Source organism: Symsagittifera roscoffensis, chromosome 5, assembly GCF_963678635.1.
Source record: "Symsagittifera roscoffensis chromosome 5, txSymRosc1.1, whole genome shotgun sequence".
NCBI classification, from domain to species: domain Eukaryota; kingdom Metazoa; phylum Xenacoelomorpha; order Acoela; family Convolutidae; genus Symsagittifera; species Symsagittifera roscoffensis.
In genome coordinates this window covers 21,796,707-21,816,843 of record NC_087066.1, presented here as the reverse complement: position 1 = coordinate 21,816,843, position 20,137 = coordinate 21,796,707, and the positions used below count along the sequence as shown (strand labels likewise).

Sequence of the window (20,137 nt, the reverse complement as noted above, 5' to 3'; positions counted from 1 at the left end):
TTAACGTATTCTTTTGGGCTGTAACTGTTGCCTCGCCATTGCAAGCAACAAGTAAGGATCATTTTGCGATCTGAATTCTTGAACTTTTGAGTGAATGGTATAGACATTGCATCCGCACTACTCAAACTTTCAATTAAAAATAAGTGCTATCTGGAAAAAATATTTTTGGCTATTAAGTAGTCGGTTGTAAAAACACCATTGTTTTGCAAAAAAAAATCGGTCTTTTTAGACTGAATGTGTATTCTAGGTGGAACGTCCAAGGAATGATTGGAACCATAAAAATTGCGGGTTTACAAAAGTTTTGATAACCTGTCTTTGCTTTTTAGAATCATTCCTTGGACGTTTACAAAAGTTTTGATAACCTGTCTTTGCTTTTTAGAATCGTTTTTGAGCTCATTTTTTATCGCGCTTTTGGTATTAAGTTGCATAGCTAATGGTTTGCATGAAACATTTAAAAAACGTTTTATTGTTTTTTGTTTTTAAACTATTTACTTAATTTTTAATTAATTTGATTGGTTCAATCTGGCTGGAAACTCTGTTTGTTTGAAGTCGATTCAAATGAGACGCTACTATCATTAATATTTTTCTTTGCAAATAATTGAGGGCTTCCAGAAAACACCAAGCCTCATGTTGATTTTGCGTGCGAATCTGAACGAGGAAAGTTTTCGTTCCGGTAGAGCTGTAACGTGCGTTGAACTCCGTTTGGCTTTTCGATCATTTCAATGTTAGCTAAAGTGCTGTCTTGAAATTCAAGGCAAGAAATGAGATCATCAATAAGTGCAACTACGAAATGTTCGTCCCAATACGCGGGGGGTTGTGGTTTCCCCACCGGGTGGCGCAAAATATAATCGATTAAGCCCATTTTGCTGCCGGAAAGGTGTTTTATATCAAAATCAAATGGGAGGAGACCGTCAATCCATCTAGTTAGGCGACTTTGATATGTTTTATTATTTTTATTGCTGTTTAGGGCACTAACCAAAGCTTGGTGGTCAGTAATTAACGTAAAACGGCGGCCATACAGATAATATTTAAAATGATCAATGGCCCATACCGCAGCTAGAAGTTCCAACTCGTTTACTGAATATTTAGTTTCGCACGTATTTAAAAATCTGGAGGCATATGCCACCGTAGCCCATCCATCTGGAGTTTCTTGTTCCAGCGCTGCTCCAATACCATCGCGGCTTGCGTCGCACACTATTCTTGTCTCACGATTACTTACGAAATGTCGATTTTCTGTGATGTTTTGGACCGCTGTAAGGATGGTTTTAAATGCCTTATCATGTTTTGTTCCCAAACGTAGTGGATTTTTGAAGAAGATGATAAAAGTGGTCTCAATGGTGCACACAGTTGAGCCAGATTTGGTATAAATTTATTTAAATGGTGGACTGATCCCATAAAACTTTTTAATTGTTTGAACGTTGTAGGGTGGTGGAGTTTAGTGATTGCGTCGGTTTTCTTGTGCATTGGTATGGTTCCGTATTCATTTATGACAAAACCCAGCCATTCGACTTCTTTACAGCAGAATTTACACTTATTTACCGAAATATCCATATTTTCTTGATCTAACTTGTCTAAAACCCTTTTCAATTTATCGATATGTTGTTCTTTTGTTCCGTGGGATATAATCAAGATGTCGTCGAGAAAAGCGAAAGTATCTTTTTTGTTGTTTAAAGTTAGGTTAATGGCTTTCTGGAATTCTGCGGGCATATCCGTGAGCCCGTAGAATCCAGTTTGAAATTGATAAGTGCCGGTTGCTTGTCCGTCAATTATACTAAAATTACACTGCGTTTTAGTTATATCATCTAATTTCAGTTGACTGTCGGCATATCGAAGGTCAATGGTGAAAAAATATGTTGTCCCTGGTTTTCCATTACCCTCTTGAGCTGATTGAGCTACGTTGTCCAAGAGTACGTCGATATTCGGCATTTGATACTTGTTTTTATGTATCGCTTTGTTAATTTGTTTTGAGTCCATTGCTAGTTATATTGTATGATCTTTCTTTACAGTTATTACAATTTGACTTATGAACAGTTTGTCATTACAGCTATCAAGTTTCACAATATGGCCTTGATCAATTAAAAATTTGATTTCTTGTTCAACTTTTTCCTGAATATGTATCGGAATTCTGCGTCCTTTTTGTTGAAGCGCCTTGAAATCGTTTAGAAACTTTGTGTGAACCATATGGTTTTTTGAACGTCCGATGCGTGTACACAACCCCGGGTATGTTGATTTGACCCAATTGGTCATGACTGGATCTGATTGGTCTGAGTCAGCTATATAATTGATTGACTTACCAGTTGGTTTTTCTTGGTGAAGATGTATGCCTAGTTGCGGTAGGAGATTTCTTCCCAAGATATTCGCCCGTTTATCGTCAACCACAATAAATGGGGCGGTGTTGATTGTCCACCCTCCTGACTCTATTGGTGTAATCAGCCTGCCGATCGTAGGAATTTTGTAGCCATTATAGCATGCCATTCTATTTGCCTCGTCATCTTGGTTCAACTGAATGCGTCTTGTATTTGTCACTGTAATCTGTAGTGTAGTGGCTGTTTTATTGTTGACAAATGACGTTGGAGACCCTGTATCCGCAATGAAAACAATATCATTGTCCCCTATCTTTACCCGATTGAGGTGTCCTTTCAAGTCGTCCGCCTTTAGTTTGTCTGCCGTTTCCTCTTGGAAGCTCACTGCGTTTACGCTGTGGTCATTTGGATGGATGAGGTCCCATCCCGGAACGACATCCCCTGCCTGGAGATAATCGACGTACGCCGTTATATCTGTGTCCTGCAAATTTAGTTCGGGATCTTGTTCTTCACTGATTGCATTGACGTTTGAAGAATTACAGAGTCTGGCGTAGTGTCCTCTTTTCGTGCATTTTTTTGCAGATTTTATCTTTTGCCGGGCATTGTTGAAGATGTCCGGGTCCGAACGGATTTCCGCACTTAAAACAAGATTGTTTTCTGTCGCTGCCTTGTCGTTGTGAAGTTCCCCGCTGTGGTTGTCCTCGACCTCTGTTCCCCCGTCTATTATTACGATATGAGTCCCCTCCTCGTTTTTGAATGAACCCAACTGGTTCGGATTTTATGCCTGTCTGCTGAGAAGAAAATGTTGAGGAACCTTGCTTTCGTATTTGGAGCTGGTTTTCCAAACCTTTCTCTCTTCGTATTGCATATTCGAATGCTTGTGCTTGGGATTTCGTCTCGGCCAGTAGGTCTTTTTGTACCTCATCATTCGTCATATTTGCTGTGAATAGATCTCGAATAATTTCGGTTTCCAAAGTGGGACATTTGTAGTTGGGACATTTGAAGTTTCCTTTAATGAAAAGTTCAGTGAGGCCACAGTGGAACTGCTCTAACCTTTCCGTCTTGTTCTGCTTTCTGGTGAACGCTTCGTATCTATCGAACGTAACGTTGCGGTCTTTCATGAAGAGATGCTCTAATCTATTCCAAAATGCCGTCGTTGATGTTTCTTGTATTTTTAAATCTGGGAAATGTTGACTGAGACGTCTTTGTCTCTCGTTTCCGAGACTGAGGTAAATATAGCTTCGTACTTTTATGTCGGCTTCCTCCCAAGGAATTCCATCCACGGTGGGTCCCAAGTTATCCAATTGAGCACACTGGTTATCCCACTGGATCTTTTTCTCTTGGTTGCGTATGTTCCGGTCCCTAGTTTGCGATTGCGTTTCCCCCTCGATAGGGAGTTCATAACCAGGTTCTTGGGGTTTTCGTACTACGGGTGGATCTCGTAATAGTTTTTGCTGATTTATTCCGTCTTTTGCGACGATTCCTAAATAGAGCTGCTGGTTCCATTTCTCCCACGCGGTTGGGGGTTCCGCCGAGGCTTTCTGCCAGAATGGGGCGATACCCAGTGGGTTTTTTGTGAGTCCGGGCTGCGCCATGTTATACCCACGGATTCTGTGTATATCGGTTAGATATGATTTGAGACATACTGTGTAATAGAATTAGGAAATAAGAAGAGTTTGTTATCAACTTAAAATCAATCGATAATGTTATGTCTGATTCGAATCTGACCTCGAAATCATGAGAGCGACAGAGACTCATAAATAACTATTGAATATGGAGTTAGGTTTAATAGGTTTTTAATTTAGATTACACATCTATATGATTACGTTTACATAAGGTTACATAAGTAGGTATGGTTAAAGGTTAGAACTATAAACAATCTATGTAACGTGTTTTAGTTATACTGAGTTCTAATGGATATCCAGTATATCCGTACGGATAACACCTCAAGAGCATTTGTCGAAAGACTGAGAGTTCATCCAAGTAAAATGGCCTCGACTTTCTAGAAAGCTCGCAATAATTTCAAATTTGGTCATTGGAGTCCAAAGGAAAACCAACTAAAACAAGGACAGCCGCTCCGACAATTTTCATTTCAACCTAAACCAAAAATTATCTTTTCAAATTTGTGACAACTTTTTTGAGTGCTGTGATGAGGAGAGCTAGACCCAAGCCTAAAACACTTGTAAAATTGGCCAAATTAACTTAAAGTATCTTCCAAATGGAAAATCAAAATTTTTTCAATTTTTCCTTTTTTACGCAAATTATCTTTTGATTTTTGTTTGCTAAGGAAGCGCTAAAAGAGCTCATAATTTTAGCAGTACTTTTCGGTTCTGAGAGAACGCCTTCTGTGAGAAAGTTTATTGAATAGGGCACATGGTCTCTGATTTTTTTTTGCTGTTGCAGAATCGCTACAGACGAAGACAAAGTTTGTTTAGAGACATTTAGCAGAAATAAAATGTTTTTAATTCTGAGCAGAATTAAAATACATTGTTTATCGCAATTCGGGCCCATAATTTTAAAACAAAAAATGGATTTTTGGCTTTTTTAGTCAATCAAAATTTCTGCTGAAACTACTGGGTCAATTACCGACAAAGTTATTTCGAAGCCATGAAATATACCCCATTAAACTTCAGGTTTCTTTGTTTTGTCTGGATAATTGATATCAACACTGTAAATTTTCCGGATTAAAACTTTTTTTCACGGCTCAAATAAAAATTTTCCCCATTATAAAACCTCTTCGCTTGCTTTACTCGGTCAAAAAAGACAAAGCAAAACTTTTAAACCAGTTTTCGCAGACACTGAGAAAATTTATGAAAAATTTATGTTTTTGTTCGAATTACGATTGAAAAGGCGTTAGCACGATATACCACTCAACCCACTCTGAAGAATATTTGTGGCAACTGACTACTTTGCGTGGAAATAAGTAACCAAAAAAATTTAAACGGAACAAGTATTGTAAGACGGTCCTCTTAAAAATTAAAACGGATATACAGTCGCACTCATTGAACAAGAAGTTTGAAATTACGCTTTGCAAGATTGACTTAGTTGAAATTATGAGCAATCAAACTTTCCGGATCATTTTTTCAATAGCGTCAGTACAAACAACGAACTTAGGTTCAGATGACAGATATTTTTGCAAAACTTTTTTAAAGAAAATATAACATGTCAGGCAAGAAAGTTATTCAGAGTTCGAAACAACGAACTAGTAGTTGAAAATTTTATAAGTTTCGTTTTTGTCTTCTTGAATCACTTGCGTTCCACTTCTCTCAGCGGATTTCCAAAGTAAGTCACTGGCACGGGCCCAGTTCCCGCCTTCTCCCATATCTCGTGATAGCGCTGCTGTTGCTTGTCCAGTTTAGCTTTTGCTTGTCTTTTCTTGGTCTGAGATTTCTGATAGCTGAAACTTTTTGTGAACGCTGTTTTTAATGAGCCCCACAAAGCTAAAACACGGTAAAACAAAAACTATTTCTGAAAACCTTTAAGCCCGTTAGTTGTGAAACTCAAATAGATTTCATCAAGAAATCAGCAAACCGAGAATAATCAGAAACAAAAAAAATTAGAAAATGAATTGAGAGAATCTTTTTTCCCAATCTCGTCAGCTGCCTTCCATTTAACTTCTTCATGAACCAAAAAAAAACTTAACACAGAGGCGAAGCTGCACTTCGCAAACACAAGCTAGAAAAAGGCAAAAGTAGCTTTAAAAGGGTCAAAACAAGAAAAAAGGTATTCTTGTTTTGACCCTTTGTTTTGAAACAGCCTCCGCTCAACTCTTAAATGTAGCCAACACAGAGGCGAAATTGCACTTCGCATACACAAGCAAAAGGCTGTTTTCCAGTTCCACTCCTTTGATTTTTTCGGAAATTTGATCAATGAAAACTATTTAAAATAATTTTTCATGTTATAAACTGCCTTAAAACGTGTCAGCGTGAACAGGTGAATAAATTTTTACAACATTTCTTACATGTAAAATGCCGTGTGAACATTTTTTGAACAGCTTTATTTTGAAACTATAAGAGGGGGTGGGAAACTGGAAAACAGCCAAGCAAAAATATGACCGAAACGCTACTAGGGAAAAACTGAATGAGTAAAACATTAAGTCTACAAAGTTTTATAAGTGACGCACGCCAATTATGATTCGACATAATTGCTAAGTGACGCGGCTCTTTTCCTTATCCCCAACAGCGAAATTTTAAGAGTAAAATTTTGTTCACATTATCCGATTTTTACAAAAATTGGTATGCGGACTAATTAGGCTATGACAAACATATTTGGTCTTCATACTTAACCTTGTAAAAACCCTCGTTTGAACAAAAAAATTGATGTATAAGTGAGGTGGGGGTAAATGAAAAAAAAGCCAGGGACACAAACCAAATAAGACGCACTAGCAGTACCAGTCAATTTGAAAGAAGAAAATTACCAACTAACATGCCTCAATTTATAGATCGGACGCATTTAAACTAGTGTACGAAAAAGTTCATTAAAAACATCCAACCCTGTCCAGGTTCGATCCCTCTTACTTTGCTGCTGGTCTCCTTCCCTACGTCTCTGCTACAGATCCATGATGGCTTGAAGCTAAAATGCCACTTGTAATATAATAGTCTGTGTTAATATCCTTAGTATTGGCTGTACTTAATAGCTGGATCAAAATGAACACTTTCAAAATAAATAAATTTTGCCGCAAGAATATTTGCGACTTAGTTTGGAAAAAAGACAGTTCATACTATAACAAAAGCTATGCTGTGTAAAACTAGGAGCCCAGCTGATCCTGGAAATACCGATTTGATATATATTTTTTAAATGTACTGAAGGTAATGCGTAATTTTCAAAATGTTTCAAAATGTCAAAAATTGGACATTCGCCAAGTCCATAGCCGATTCCTATCAACTAAAAGAGAACATGCTTTTGCAGGAAAGATTACATCTTCGTTTGATTACTTTCTTTTTTTTCACAATAGGCACGGGCATTTTTCGAAAATCGAACAAGTGGCTCAAAAGGTCAAAATGGAACAAAAATGGGTAATCTGCAGAGAATTACTCACAAAAATTGAAAACATTACTTATGCAGGGGATACTCTTACAGTTTTTCCTTCGATTGAACCCTTAACCTCAGATTTGGCACCGTAGCTTTCGAGAACAATAAAAAAATATCATAGCAAACATTCTTTCGATTACACTTCTTATATCAGACTCGACAGGGCAGTTGCTACACAAATCTCCGAAAAACGGTATAAAGTCCCAACCTAATTTTCTACAAAAGGTCAAAAATAGGTCGAAAGTTTTCCCCGCCAAATTTTCGAATGTTGTATGTAGCACGTCTGGTGAAGTAAAAAGAGATAAGCGAAAAATCCAGACACACAAAAGAGTATCCTGTCTCTTCATTGAAACCATTTTTTGAAAACCAGTAAAGAAGTTCTCGAAAAAAAAATAAAATTTTGCAAAATTTCAAAAAAAAGTTTCAAAAAAATCATTACACAGAAGCGAAGCTGCACTTCGCAAACACAAGCTAGAAAAAGGCAAAAGTAGCTTTAAAAGGGTCAAAACAAGAAAAAAGGTAAGAGAAAGTAAAATAAAGAAAAGGCTGTACCGGAATCAAACCCCCACCTAGAGAACAAAAGTCATATATGCTAACATCAGAGCCGCCTCCGCTCAACTCTAAATTGTAGCCAACACAGAGGCGAAATTGCACTTCGCATACACAAGCAAAAGGCTGTTTTCCAGTTCCACTCCTTTGATTTTTTCGGAAATTTAATCAATGAAAACTTATTTAAAATAATTTTTCATGTTATAAACTGCCTTAAAACGTGTCAGCGTGAACAGGTGAATAAATTTTTACAACATCATTTCTTACATGTAAAATGCCGTGTGAACATTTTTTGAACAGCTTTATTTTGAAACTATAAGAGGGGGTGGGAAACTGGAAAACAGCCAAGCAAAAATATGACCGAAACGCTACTAGGGAAAAACTGAATGAGTAAAACATTAAGTCTACAAAGTTTCATAAGTTACGCACGCCAAATATGATTCGACATAATTGCTAAGTGACGCGGCTCTTTTTCCTTTCCCCCAACAGCGAAATTTTAATAGTAAAATTTTGTTCACATTATCCGATTTTTACAAAAAAAATTGGTATGCGGACTAATTAGGCTATGACAAACATATTTGGTCTTCATACTTAACCTTGTAAAAACCCTCGTTTGAACAAAAGAAATTGATGTTTATGTGAGGTGGGGGAAATGAAAAAAATCCAGTGACGCAAACCAAATAAGATGCACTAGCAGTACCAGTCAATTTGAAAGAAGAAAATTACCAACTAACATGCCTCAATTTATAGAGCGGACGCATTTAAACTAGTGTACGAAAAAGTTCATTAAAAACATCCAACCCTGCCCAGGTTCGATCCCTCTTACTTTGCTGCTGGTCTCCTTCCCTACGTCTATGCTACAGATCCATGATGCCTTGAAGCTAAAATGCTACTTGTAATATAATAGTCTGTGTTAATATCCTTAGTATTGGCTGTACTTAATAGCTGGATCAAAATGAACACTTTCAAAATGAACACATTTTGCCGCAAGAATATTTGCGACTTAGTTTGGAAAAAAGACAGTTCATACTATAACAAAAGCTATGCTGTGTAAAACTAGGAGCCCAGCTGATCCTGGAAATACCGATTTGATATATATTTTTTAAATGTACTGAAGGTAATGCGTAATTTTCAAAATGTTTCAAAATGTCAAAAATTGGACATTCGCCAAGTCCATAGCCGATTCCTATCAACTAAAAGAGAACATGCTTTTGCAGGAAAGATTACATCTTCGTTTGATTACTTTCTTTTTTTTTCACAATAGGCACGGGCATTTTTCGAAAATCGAACAAGTGGCTCAAAAGGTCAAAATGAAACAAAAATGGGTAATCTTCAGAGAATTACTCACAAAAATTGAAAACATTACTTATGCAGGGGATACTCTTACAGTTATTCTTTCGATTGAACCCTTAACCTCAGATTTGGCACCGTAGCTTTCGAGAACAATAAAAAATATCATAGCAAACATTCTTTCGATTACACTTCTTATATCAGACTTGACAGGGTAGTTGCTACACAAATCTCCGAAAAACGGTATAAAGTCCCTACCTAATTTTCTATAAAAGGTCAAAAATAGGTCGAAAGTTTTCCCCGCCAAATTTTCGAATGTTGTATGTAGCACGTCTGGTGAAGTAAAAAGAGATTAGCGAATAATCCAGACACACAAAAGAGTATCCTGTCTCTTCATTGAAACCATTTTTTGAAAACCAGTAAAGAAGTTCTCGAAAAAAAATAAAATTTTGCAAAATTTCAAAAAAGAGTTTCAAAAAAATCATTACACAGAAGCGAAGCGCACAACAAAAATCGGCTCTAATATTTCTAAAAACTTAAATAAGAAAAAGTAAAATAGGCCCCTAATTAGTAAAAATTCGGTGAAGTGTAAACTCGAACCTACGACCTAAAAATTATGAATTTCATGCACTAACCACTCAGCCACAGACGCTTAACCCGTCACAAACAGTAACTACAAATAAAGCCTAGAAGAGATGCTACAGATCGTGACTGTAACAAAAAGGCACACAAGTGAACACTTTTAATGAACTCTTTTATTTGCGAGTTAGTTAGAAAAGAAGAAGATTGGTACTAAAACACTCGCTGCTCGCAAGCGTACAAAAACAAAACCCATACATTGTCATAACATCTGCTTTTCATCAAACAAATACTAGCCATTAATAAACTAGATACAAAAATAAAATGACATGGAGCAGAATTTAACCAGATATAAGAATGCGAAGGTGCCACAAAACAATGAGCAACTTTATTGTGGATAAAGTAGGAAAAAAGTCGATACCGTAACAAGGCACTGCGCTACACCCGTGTAAAAACTTTTAATCATTATGGATTAAGCTATATGCTCAATATAGAACGCAAATAGGATATCAATGTAACTACTTACTCATTTTCTCATCTTTTTTCAAGTGTGACACATCCATTGCCTGCATTGCAATTTCCTGATGTCTTGGCATGCGCCTTGGGTAGTTCTTGGGCAATTCAACATATTTCGCCACATGTTTTTCAATCTCCGGCCTTCTGGTCACAAAGTTCTGCATACCAGCTACACTAAGCGTTGTCAATACGTAAATGTTGAACGCCTAAACAGCCAAAAACTACGAACAAATATTTTTCATAAAAAAGTGATTTGGGGGTGGAGGGAAGCCCCTTCTACTCAGCGATTCCACACCCTAGCAGGCTAAAGGATCTCACATTTGGTACTATTTTAAGACATCGATTTTTGGCTGACTGACCCTAACACATACAACATTCAGGAGCCGATCTAGGATTTTCGCGAGGGGGCGGGGGGGGGGTTTGGATTTTCGGAAAATTTTCGAAAACTTTGTCGTCCTTTTTTTTATTAGGTCGACCAAATAGGTTTCTCAGCTCACCAAAATCACTATAAAGACCCCATTGACCAAATTTTCTGCGCAGCAGCCAAATTTTCAAAAAACGGGCCAAAAAACGTTTTGAGGCACTTTTTGGAAAATGTTGACTAGAAAATCGCGTTTTTTCTGTGCGCGCTCCCCCCTCAAAATTAGTATATTTTGGCGCCAAAGATTTTCGGGTCAGTCAGCCAATAATGGATTTCTCAAAATAGTACAAAGGGGAGACCCTCTGGGTCGGCAGATGGTCGACTCCCTGAAGGGGGTCGTTCGCCCCCTTTCACCTAAATCCGCTGGCGACTACATTTAAGGGCGTATTTTTTGGTCAATTTTTTCCAAAAAAAAATGCCTAAGAACAGCTTTTTGTCCAGTTTTTTCAAAAAATTTTGTCGACCAATCGGAGTTGAGTATTCAAAAGTTCGAAAGAAACAAGCAATAATGTCAGTAAGTTTCGAACAGTTTAATAGGGCGCTGATTTGGATGAAAATTTGGGAGCATTCGCGCATAAGATTAGCCCCCACCCCCTTATTGAAGCCATGAGTAAAATTTTTTAAACTTTGATGTACAAGATAGATTAAATCTCATATACCGTTCAAAAATGACGTCGGCTTGGACTATGCGACCTCTAAATATGATTTGGAAAAAAAACTTTAAGCAAGGGAACCCGAAAACTGTTTTAATAAAACCTTTCAAGATCGGCGAATCATCAACGTTCCGAAAATCACAACATAGCAAATTTTGCATGCTTAGTCGCATTTTACATGCATAAATAAATTACAAACTTAGTCGAAAAAAAAAGATTACGAAACCAGAAAAACCCGCTAGTTTTACGAAGAACATGAAGTATACTTAATTAGTGTACTTACAGAAGCCAAAACTAAATATTGAGCATAATTAAGTGAGCCACACAAACAAGCAAAATCCTTATAACGCTAGAAAATTCAAAACCAAATTGACATTAAGCAGACAAATTATTTTAAAAACCAACACACAGTAATTTCGAATTTCAAAATAAAAAAATATACGGCCTTAAATTTAATTGAATTTCCAGAAAAATTAATCACTGACAGCCTTCTGATAAAATTAACCCAATTTAAGAAAACTGGATCATTACGCAAATTTTCTAATCTGTTACTTTGTATTTGTACTTTTCAGATGCCGATGGGTCAAATATGATCTGCTTCCTAAACAGTTTTTATAGACACCGATTAATATTGGTAGCAGGAGTTACCAGATTAATATCCTGAGAGTCGACCCACCGGTGCTTTCGGATGTTTCTAACTAAGATCAATGGAAGAAATAAGTCGAAAATGGAAAGCAGTCACAACACTAGAGGCTAAGAAAAAGCCCATGTTATTGTTCTATCACTCAATGGAAAACCAAATTCATGGCCTTCAATGAGTTTAGTAGGCCAGAGACAATGGCAATATTGCATTATATACAGACTTCAACGAAATTAGCAGGCCTGAGACAATGGCAATTTCTGAGTTTGTTGCTTGTTTGAGCAAAAACAGATAAATGCAAAGAAACACCAGTGCAATGTGTCAGATTATATTCTTGCGTTTAAGCTTCTTGACAGTGCATCTCTAGATAAATCTACAAGACAGATGGTCTCAACTGCTCGTTCGGAAATAAAGTTTGAGCATATGAAAACTGCTAAGAATCAAATTTACGATGTGAGTACCAGTTGTTCGATCCAGGAAAGGGCGAAAGAAGGTATTACTTGTTTGGAATCAAGCAAAAAGCATTTTCAACAAGGTTTTGAATGTCGTGGGGGCGGCAGACTCAGAGGAAGTGGAAACTAAGGCAGACAGCGTAGTTCTGGTGATCAAAATCGTCAAAATCCTTTTGTTTATGGTGAACTTTCATGTTGCAATGTCCGTGAATCTACGAATCACTTTGCTCGCAATTGTCCCCATCGCACAAGCAAAAGATTTATCATTGAATCTGCAGAGAGACCGGGCGATACGGTGGAGGCGCAGCCAGAAGAAGGTTTCATAGGGTTGCAATTGTCAAAACTTTTGTTAATTGGAATTTAACAAAAGTTTTGGCTACAAAATTGGAGACACCATGTTCAAAAACTCTTTGTGGTGCTATAAGGCTCAAGGAACTCTTTGAGACACTTCTTGACGAGTCTTTGAATCTTTTACTTTAGGACATAAAAACTACGTTTCGTTTCGGAGACGCTGCTCTAGTCCAATCTATTGGCCGATGTCTATTCCAACTATCGCAATCGGCTAAAGTTGTCTCATTGAAACTTAAGTTGTGAGCAAATAATACCACTGTTATAAAAATTCGACTTTGAAGCGAGCGAAAACGACACTCAATGTGGAAACAGACAAAGTTAAAACGCTTAGATCCAAAATTCAGGTGATCCCGACATCTAGTGGTCAATATGCGATTCCTATCATGACTAATCAGATTAAAAGTTCGACAAAAAAGGCGTTGTTTTCAAAAGTGACCGCTTTTGTAGGGATTCAGATAAATATCTGAAAGCTGCACTTCACATACAGTTTGATCTTTTGCGAGGAATGAAGCTTGAGAGGCTTCATTCCTTGCAAAAGAGAAAAGAGTAGCTCTCGGAAGAAAAACACTTGATTTCCGGACCAAATCTTCTTTGCAGAACATCACCAACACTCCTGACTCATGCCGCTTACGTAAGAAAAAACAGAAAGTCAGTTGTTGGGTTTGCGCCAGCCAGAACTTTTAATAAGGTTGTTGCACTTGATTAACAACAACTTGGTGGTAGACTTTGTTATCTCCATATCAATGATTTGAACAGTCGACAGAGTGCAGCTGCTACCATGAAATCCATGAAAGCCGATGTGATAATCGGCAAAGTTTTGGATAATTGGGTTGCAGTTTACGGCGCACCAACAGTTGGATTTTTTACGGACAATGGAGGCGAGTTTAACTACAATCAGAAAAAAGGTTAAACGTTTAAAAATCTTTAAGTAAAACCACTGCTGGCTATTCTCCATGGTCTAATGGAGTTTTAGAACGCGAAAAGCGGTTTCGACAAACTCATTGCTGTATACCCTAAACGCAGCGCTTTCTTGGCAAAAAATGCACTGATCAAGGTCAATAATTTCAGTTCTCAACAACTAGCTATGGGTTTCAACCCCAAATTACCGTCCGTCAATGTCAAAAAGAAGCCCGCTTTTTACCCCCAAGACATAATCGAAATAAAATTACATAAGATTCCCCAATTTCCGGCTGTCCTTGCTGATGAGAAGTACACGTTATACTCGGAAAGACACAATCGGAATAAATTTACGTAAACGTATTGCTAAGACACAAACGGGATAAGTTTAGTAAGACCTTCAGAAGACTCCTTATACCCCAAGACGCAATCGAAATTTAACCCCGCTCGCGGACTAAATGTCCCAGGAGAAAATCCCACCGGATATAATCCCCCACGACTAAATTACCCATAGGACCAAATCCCCCTAGGACAAAATCCCCATATTTTATTCAGTATGATGGAAATCAAATTGTACACATATAATTTCATTTTTCTATTGATTTCATTTTGAATTGACTTCCATTTAAACAGGCATCGCCATTTTGACATGACTTTTCCGCAACTTTAAGATTCCAACTTTCAGTTGACTTCCTATAAGAATGATCTTTGATTGCAAAAATTAAAAAGCCAAGTGGCACAGTCAGTACGACAAGTGAATGCAAAATAATGTTGATTCCTTCAGCGTGACTTCGAATCCCAAAAACGACATTTTGTGCAATCAATGTAAAGGTCTGTTAAATTTACCCCCAGGGGTCAAAAATCCCGCGCTTCCACTAAGGTGGGGGTGCGGGATGGTGTGAAAGGAAGTCCCGATTCCTAGTAAACCCTCCTATTTATTGTGTCAAAATTTAGACCCCTAGGACCACGGAATGTTGATTTTGGAGGGGGTCCGAATCTTTGAGTATAACTTTGAACTTAATTAAACGTTCATTTATGTTGACTGATTAACAAATTAACACTCGATATGGTCCCAGCAAAACAAACAGTGTAACAGGTGTGATACTAGTTTGCGTGATCGCAATTTAATCTCCCCATTAGCAATTAAACGTTTGCCTCTTGACGGAAAATTTTGTTGTTTGTAAAACACGTGCATTTTATTAACTACCGACTCATTCAAAACCATTGCAATGCAAAATGACAAAGTCAAATTTGTGTTAAGCAACAAAAGGGGGCAGAAAGCACTTCACAACAACTACGCTTACTATAACAAAAAAGTTAGTGAATTCTATTCAGTGGGAGTGCGAGTTGCGGCGATCAAAGCAACAATGTAAGGCAAGCATATGGACTTCAAACGGCAAAGTCCTCAAATCGTCGCCACATGAGCACACGAACGGCCCTGACTATGCTTTAATGAAAGCGTATACCATTAACGAACAGATCAAGCGGACACAGCGGCCAGCGCCGACTCTTTGACACAAAAGGTGCAGTCAAATGCCCTGGCGAAAGCCACAACAGAATGCTCCTCGTAGATGCCGGTGGTGCCTCACCTCGAACGAGGGATCAGAGGAATCCGACATGAAAACCGTAGCCAGCCACCGATCCCAACAGGATTCGATTTTAGACTGCCTGTTAAATACATGCAAACCATGAATGGAGAGGGTTTTCTTCTTGATGATTCGACAATTCCGGGAACCGGTAAAAGATATTTGGTTGTTGGCAACCAACAAAAATATCAAAATCTTAAACTCTTATGGAAGCGGGTTTATCGATGGAACCTTTAAAAGGTGTCCTGATAACTTCTACTAAGTATACACTTTCCACTGCTTCGTAGATGGAACAACTTTTCCATGTATCTATGCCCTACTCCTCGATAAACGGCAAGAAACGTACAACGCTTTCTGGTCGAACTTGAAAGCAGATATCGTCTTCCCAGTTCAATCATGATGGTCTTTGAAATGGCTTGTATCAATTCTGTGGGTGACAACTTTCCTGACGCAGAAATCAAAGGTTGCTTCTTTCACTTCTCGCAAGCCATTTACAGAAAGATACTCGAACTTGGTTATGCTGTAGAGTATCGCGAGGACAAAGAATTCAACATGGATATACGTCTTTTAGCTGCTCTTGCATTCGCCCCGCCCTTGCATGTAGAAGCCTGGTATAAAAAATACTAGTAAGTTGTAACATTCCTGACGACATCGAGAATTATTTTGAGGACACCTTTGAAGGCAAAGAAATGCGAAACTCTACGAGACGGAGATCGCGATTCGACATGGATATGATGAACGTTTACTTCAGGACCATTGACGACCTCCCCAGGACAAACAATGCCCTTGAAGTATTCCACCGTGGATTCGAATCCATGATCCAAATGTCATATCCTGACATATGGAAATTCATTGAGGCGATTCAGAGGCAGCAGTTTTGCTGAAATGCAGCTCAGCAAGAAAATTCATACAAGGAAAGAGAATAATTTTGAGAGGATAAAGAAATTTCATGCTCTGCCGCTAGCTACAATGAGTTGGATTATCTTAAAGCCATAGCTGTTAACTTGTCCTTTTTGTTTTCAGTCTTTAATCTATCTATTTCTTTTCTGTCAATTATCTTTCATTTTTGAATTCAAGTTTTAGAGTCCTGTTTTATCGAATTCGAATGCGGGGGATTTTAAACTAAAAACTGGGCGATTTTGTCCTAGGGGGAATTGGTCCTACGGGGGATTTATTCCTACACCCATTTACCCCTTCAGCATTTACCCAAACTCACAATCGAAATATCTGATGAAGCATCTTAGATCTCTTCCTCTGGCCATCGTTTCCTTGTCGCCGAACCAATTAGAAAAAAAAGCCCGAACACACAGGACGCAAAACAAACAATTGGCAGGTAAAACTTTTCGAATGAAAGCACCGTTGTTCTATATCCGTGAAAACGAATGGAAAGGGCCAGGAATTTTCGTTGCTCAAGGCGATGTAGTTATTTTGTCAAGTCGGTTGAGTTGTTCTACTAAGACATGGCGGAAGTTTAGTCAGGGTACAATCGATAGGTGTGCAATTGAAAGACACAACAAAAATTCCCAGACACTCCACAGATCTCGATCAGCCTCAGCAGATCGAAGAAACTTGCTAGAATGACATTTCAACAGAAGAATTTGTCTCACGAGTGTCAGAAAGGCAAAAAATCTATTCTGGATACTTCACATGACGACGCAGCGTTTTTCGAAGAGGTCAGCAAGTCGACAGAGTCAAGTGCAAACCAACACTATCCGAGTACAGATTGTAGAAGTAACAGATCAAAAGTATTTGAGCAGATAACGTCAGGACGAATAGATCCAGGAAAACCGAAAATTGATCATTCAACCAGAGGAAAACGCGTTTTTCGAAGAGGTCAGCAAGTCGACAGAGTCAAGTGCAAACCAACACTATCCGAGTACAGATTGTAGAAGTAACAGATCAGAAGTATTTGAGCAGATAACGTCAGGAGGAATAGATCAAGGAAAACCGAATATTGATCATTCAACCAGAGGAAAACGCGTTTTTCGAAGAGGTCAGCAAGTCGACAGAGTCAAGTGCAAACCAACACTATTCGAGTACAGATTGTAGAAGTAACAGATCAAAAGTAATTGAGCAGATAACGTCAGGACAAACAGATCCAGGAAAACCGAATGTTGATCATTCAACCAGAGGAAAACGCGATTTTCGAAGAGGTCAGCAAGTCGACAGAGTCAAGTGCAAACCAACACTATCCGAGTACAGATTGTAGAAGTAACAGATCAAAAGTAATTGAGCAGATAACGTCAGGACGAATAGATCCAGGAAAACCGAATATTGATCATTCAATCAGAGAAAAACGCGTTTTTCGAAGAGGTCAGCAAGTCGACAGAGTCAAGTGCAAACCAACACTATCCGAGTACAGATTGTAGAAGTAACAGATCAAAAGTATTTGAGCAGATAACGTCAGGACGAATAGATCCAGGAAAACCGAATATTGATCATTCAACCAGAGGAAAGCGCGTTTTTCGAAGAGGTCAGCAAGTCGACAGAGTCAAGTGCAAACCAACACTATCCGAGTACAGATTGTAGAAGTAACAGATCAAAAATTTTTGAGCAGATAACGTCAGGACGAATAGATCCAGGAAAACCAAATATTGATCATTCAACCAGAGGAAAACGCGTTTTTCGAAGAGGTCAGCAAGTCGACAGAGTCAAGTGCAAACCAACACTATCCGAGTACAGATTGTAGAAGTAACAGATCAAAAGTATTTGAGCAGATAACGTCAGAACGAATAGATCCAGGAAAACCGAACATTGATCATTCAATCAGAGGAAAACGCGTTTTTCGAAGAGGTCAGCAAATCGACTGAGTCAAGTGCAAACCAACACTATCCGAGTACAGATTGTAGAAGTAACAGATCAAAAAAATTTGAGCAGATAACGTCAGGACGAATAGATCCAGGAAAACCGAATATTGATCATTCAACCAGAGGAAAACGCGTTTTTCGGAGAGGTCAGCAAGTCGACAGAGTCAAGTGCAAACCAACACTATCCGAGTACAGATTGTAGAAGTAATAGATCAAAAGTATTTGAACAGATAACGTCAGGACCAATAGATCCAGGAAAACCGAATATTGATCTTTCAACCAGAGAAAAACGCGTTTTTCGAAGAGGTCAGCAAGTCGACAGAGTCAAGTGCAAACCAACACTATCCGAGTACAGATTGTAGAAGTAACAGATCAGAAGTATTTGAGCAGATAACGTCAGGAGGAATAGATCCAGGAAAACCGAACATTGATCATTCAATCAGAGGAAAACGCGTTTTTCGAAGAGGTCAGCAAGTCGACTGAGTCAAGTGCAAACCAACACTATCCGAGTACAGATTGTAGAAGTAACAGATCAAAAGTATTTGATCAGATAACGTCAGGACGAATAGATCCAGGAAAACCGAATATTGATCATTCAACCAGAGGAAAACGCGTTTTTCGAAGAGGTCAGCAAGTCGACAGAGTCAAGTGCAAACCAACACTATCCGAGTACAGATTGTAGAAGTAACAGATCAGAAGTATTTGAGCAGATAACGTCAGGAGGAATAGATCCAGGAAAACCGAACATTGATCATTCAATCAGAGGAAAACGCGTTTTTCGAAGAGGTCAGCAAGTCGACAGAGACAAGTGCAAACCAACACTATCCGAGTACAGATTGTAGAAGTAATAGATCAAAAGTATTTGAGCAGATAACGTCAGGACGAATAGATCCAGGAAAACCGAATATTGATCATTCAACCAGAGGAAAACGCGTTTTTCGAAGAGGTCAGCAAGTCGACAGAGTCAAGTGCAAACCAACACTATCCGAGTACAGATTGTAGAAGTAACAGATCAGAAGTATTTGAGCAGATAACGTCAGGAGGAATAGATCCAGGAAAACCGAACATTGATCATTCAATCAGAGGAAAACGCGTTTTTCGGAGAGGTCAGCAAGCCGACAGAGTCAATTGCAAACCAACACTATCCGAGTACAGATTGTAGAAGTAATAGATCAAAAGTATTTGAACAGATAACGTCAGGACCAATAGATCCAGGAAAACCGAATATTGATCATTCAACCAGAGGAAAACGCGTTTTTCGAAGAGGTCAGCAAGTCGACAGAGTCAAGTGCAAACCAACACTATCCGAGTACAGATTGTAGAAGTAACAGATCAGAAGTATTTGAGCAGATAACGTCAGGAGGAATAGATCCAGGAAAACCGAACATTGATCATTCAATCAGAGGAAAACGCGTTTTTCGAAGAGGTCAGCAAGTCGACTGAGTCAAGTGCAAACCAACACTATCCGAGTACAGATTGTAGAAGTAACAGATCAAAAGTATTTGAGCAGATAACGTCAGGACGAATAGATCCAGGAAAACCGAATATTGATCATTCAATCAGAGGAAAACGCGTTTTTCGGAGAGGTCAGCAAGTCGACAGAGTCAAGTGCAAACCAACACTATCCGAGTACAGATTGTAGAAGTAATAGATCAAAAGTATTTGAACAGATAACGTCAGGACCAATAGATCCAGGAAAACCGAATATTGATCATTCAACCAGAGGAAAACGCGTTTTTCGAAGAGGTCAGCAAGTCGACAGAGTCAAGTGCAAACCAACACTATCCGAGTACAGATTGTAGAAGTAACAGATCAAAAGTATTTGAGCAGATAACGACAGGACGAATAGATCCAGGAAAACCGAATATTTATCATTCAACCAGAGGAAAACGCGTTTTTCGAAGAGGTCAGCAAGTCGACAGAGTCAAGTGCAAACCAACACTATCCGAGTACAGATTGTAGAAGCAACAGATCAAAAGTATTTGAGCAGATAACGTCAGGACGAATAGATCCAGGAAAACCGATTATTGATCATTCAACCAGAGGAAAACGCGTTTTTCGA

General features: G+C 38.5%; 1 protein-coding gene across 3 annotated transcripts in view; it reads right to left on the bottom strand.

Annotated features, from left to right (window-relative positions):
• Window positions 1–5,348: 5,348 nt before the first annotated feature.
• Window positions 5,349–20,137, bottom strand: part of LOC134845643 (mitochondrial inner membrane protein OXA1L-like) — a 136,912-nt gene continuing 122,123 nt past the window's right edge. For 2 of the 3 annotated variants that reach the window (XM_063862658.1, XM_063862659.1), the window contains exons 8-9: window positions 10,279–10,474; window positions 5,350–5,743 (exon numbers count right to left, since the gene is read on the bottom strand). In XM_063862658.1, the coding sequence (XP_063718728.1) occupies window positions 5,550–5,743; window positions 10,279–10,474 (390 nt within the window). In that variant the 3' untranslated portion in view covers window positions 5,350–5,549. Of the gene's footprint in view, window positions 5,744–10,278; window positions 10,475–20,137 lie in introns of all 3 variants that reach the window. The other variant, XM_063862660.1, reaches the window with a different exon arrangement.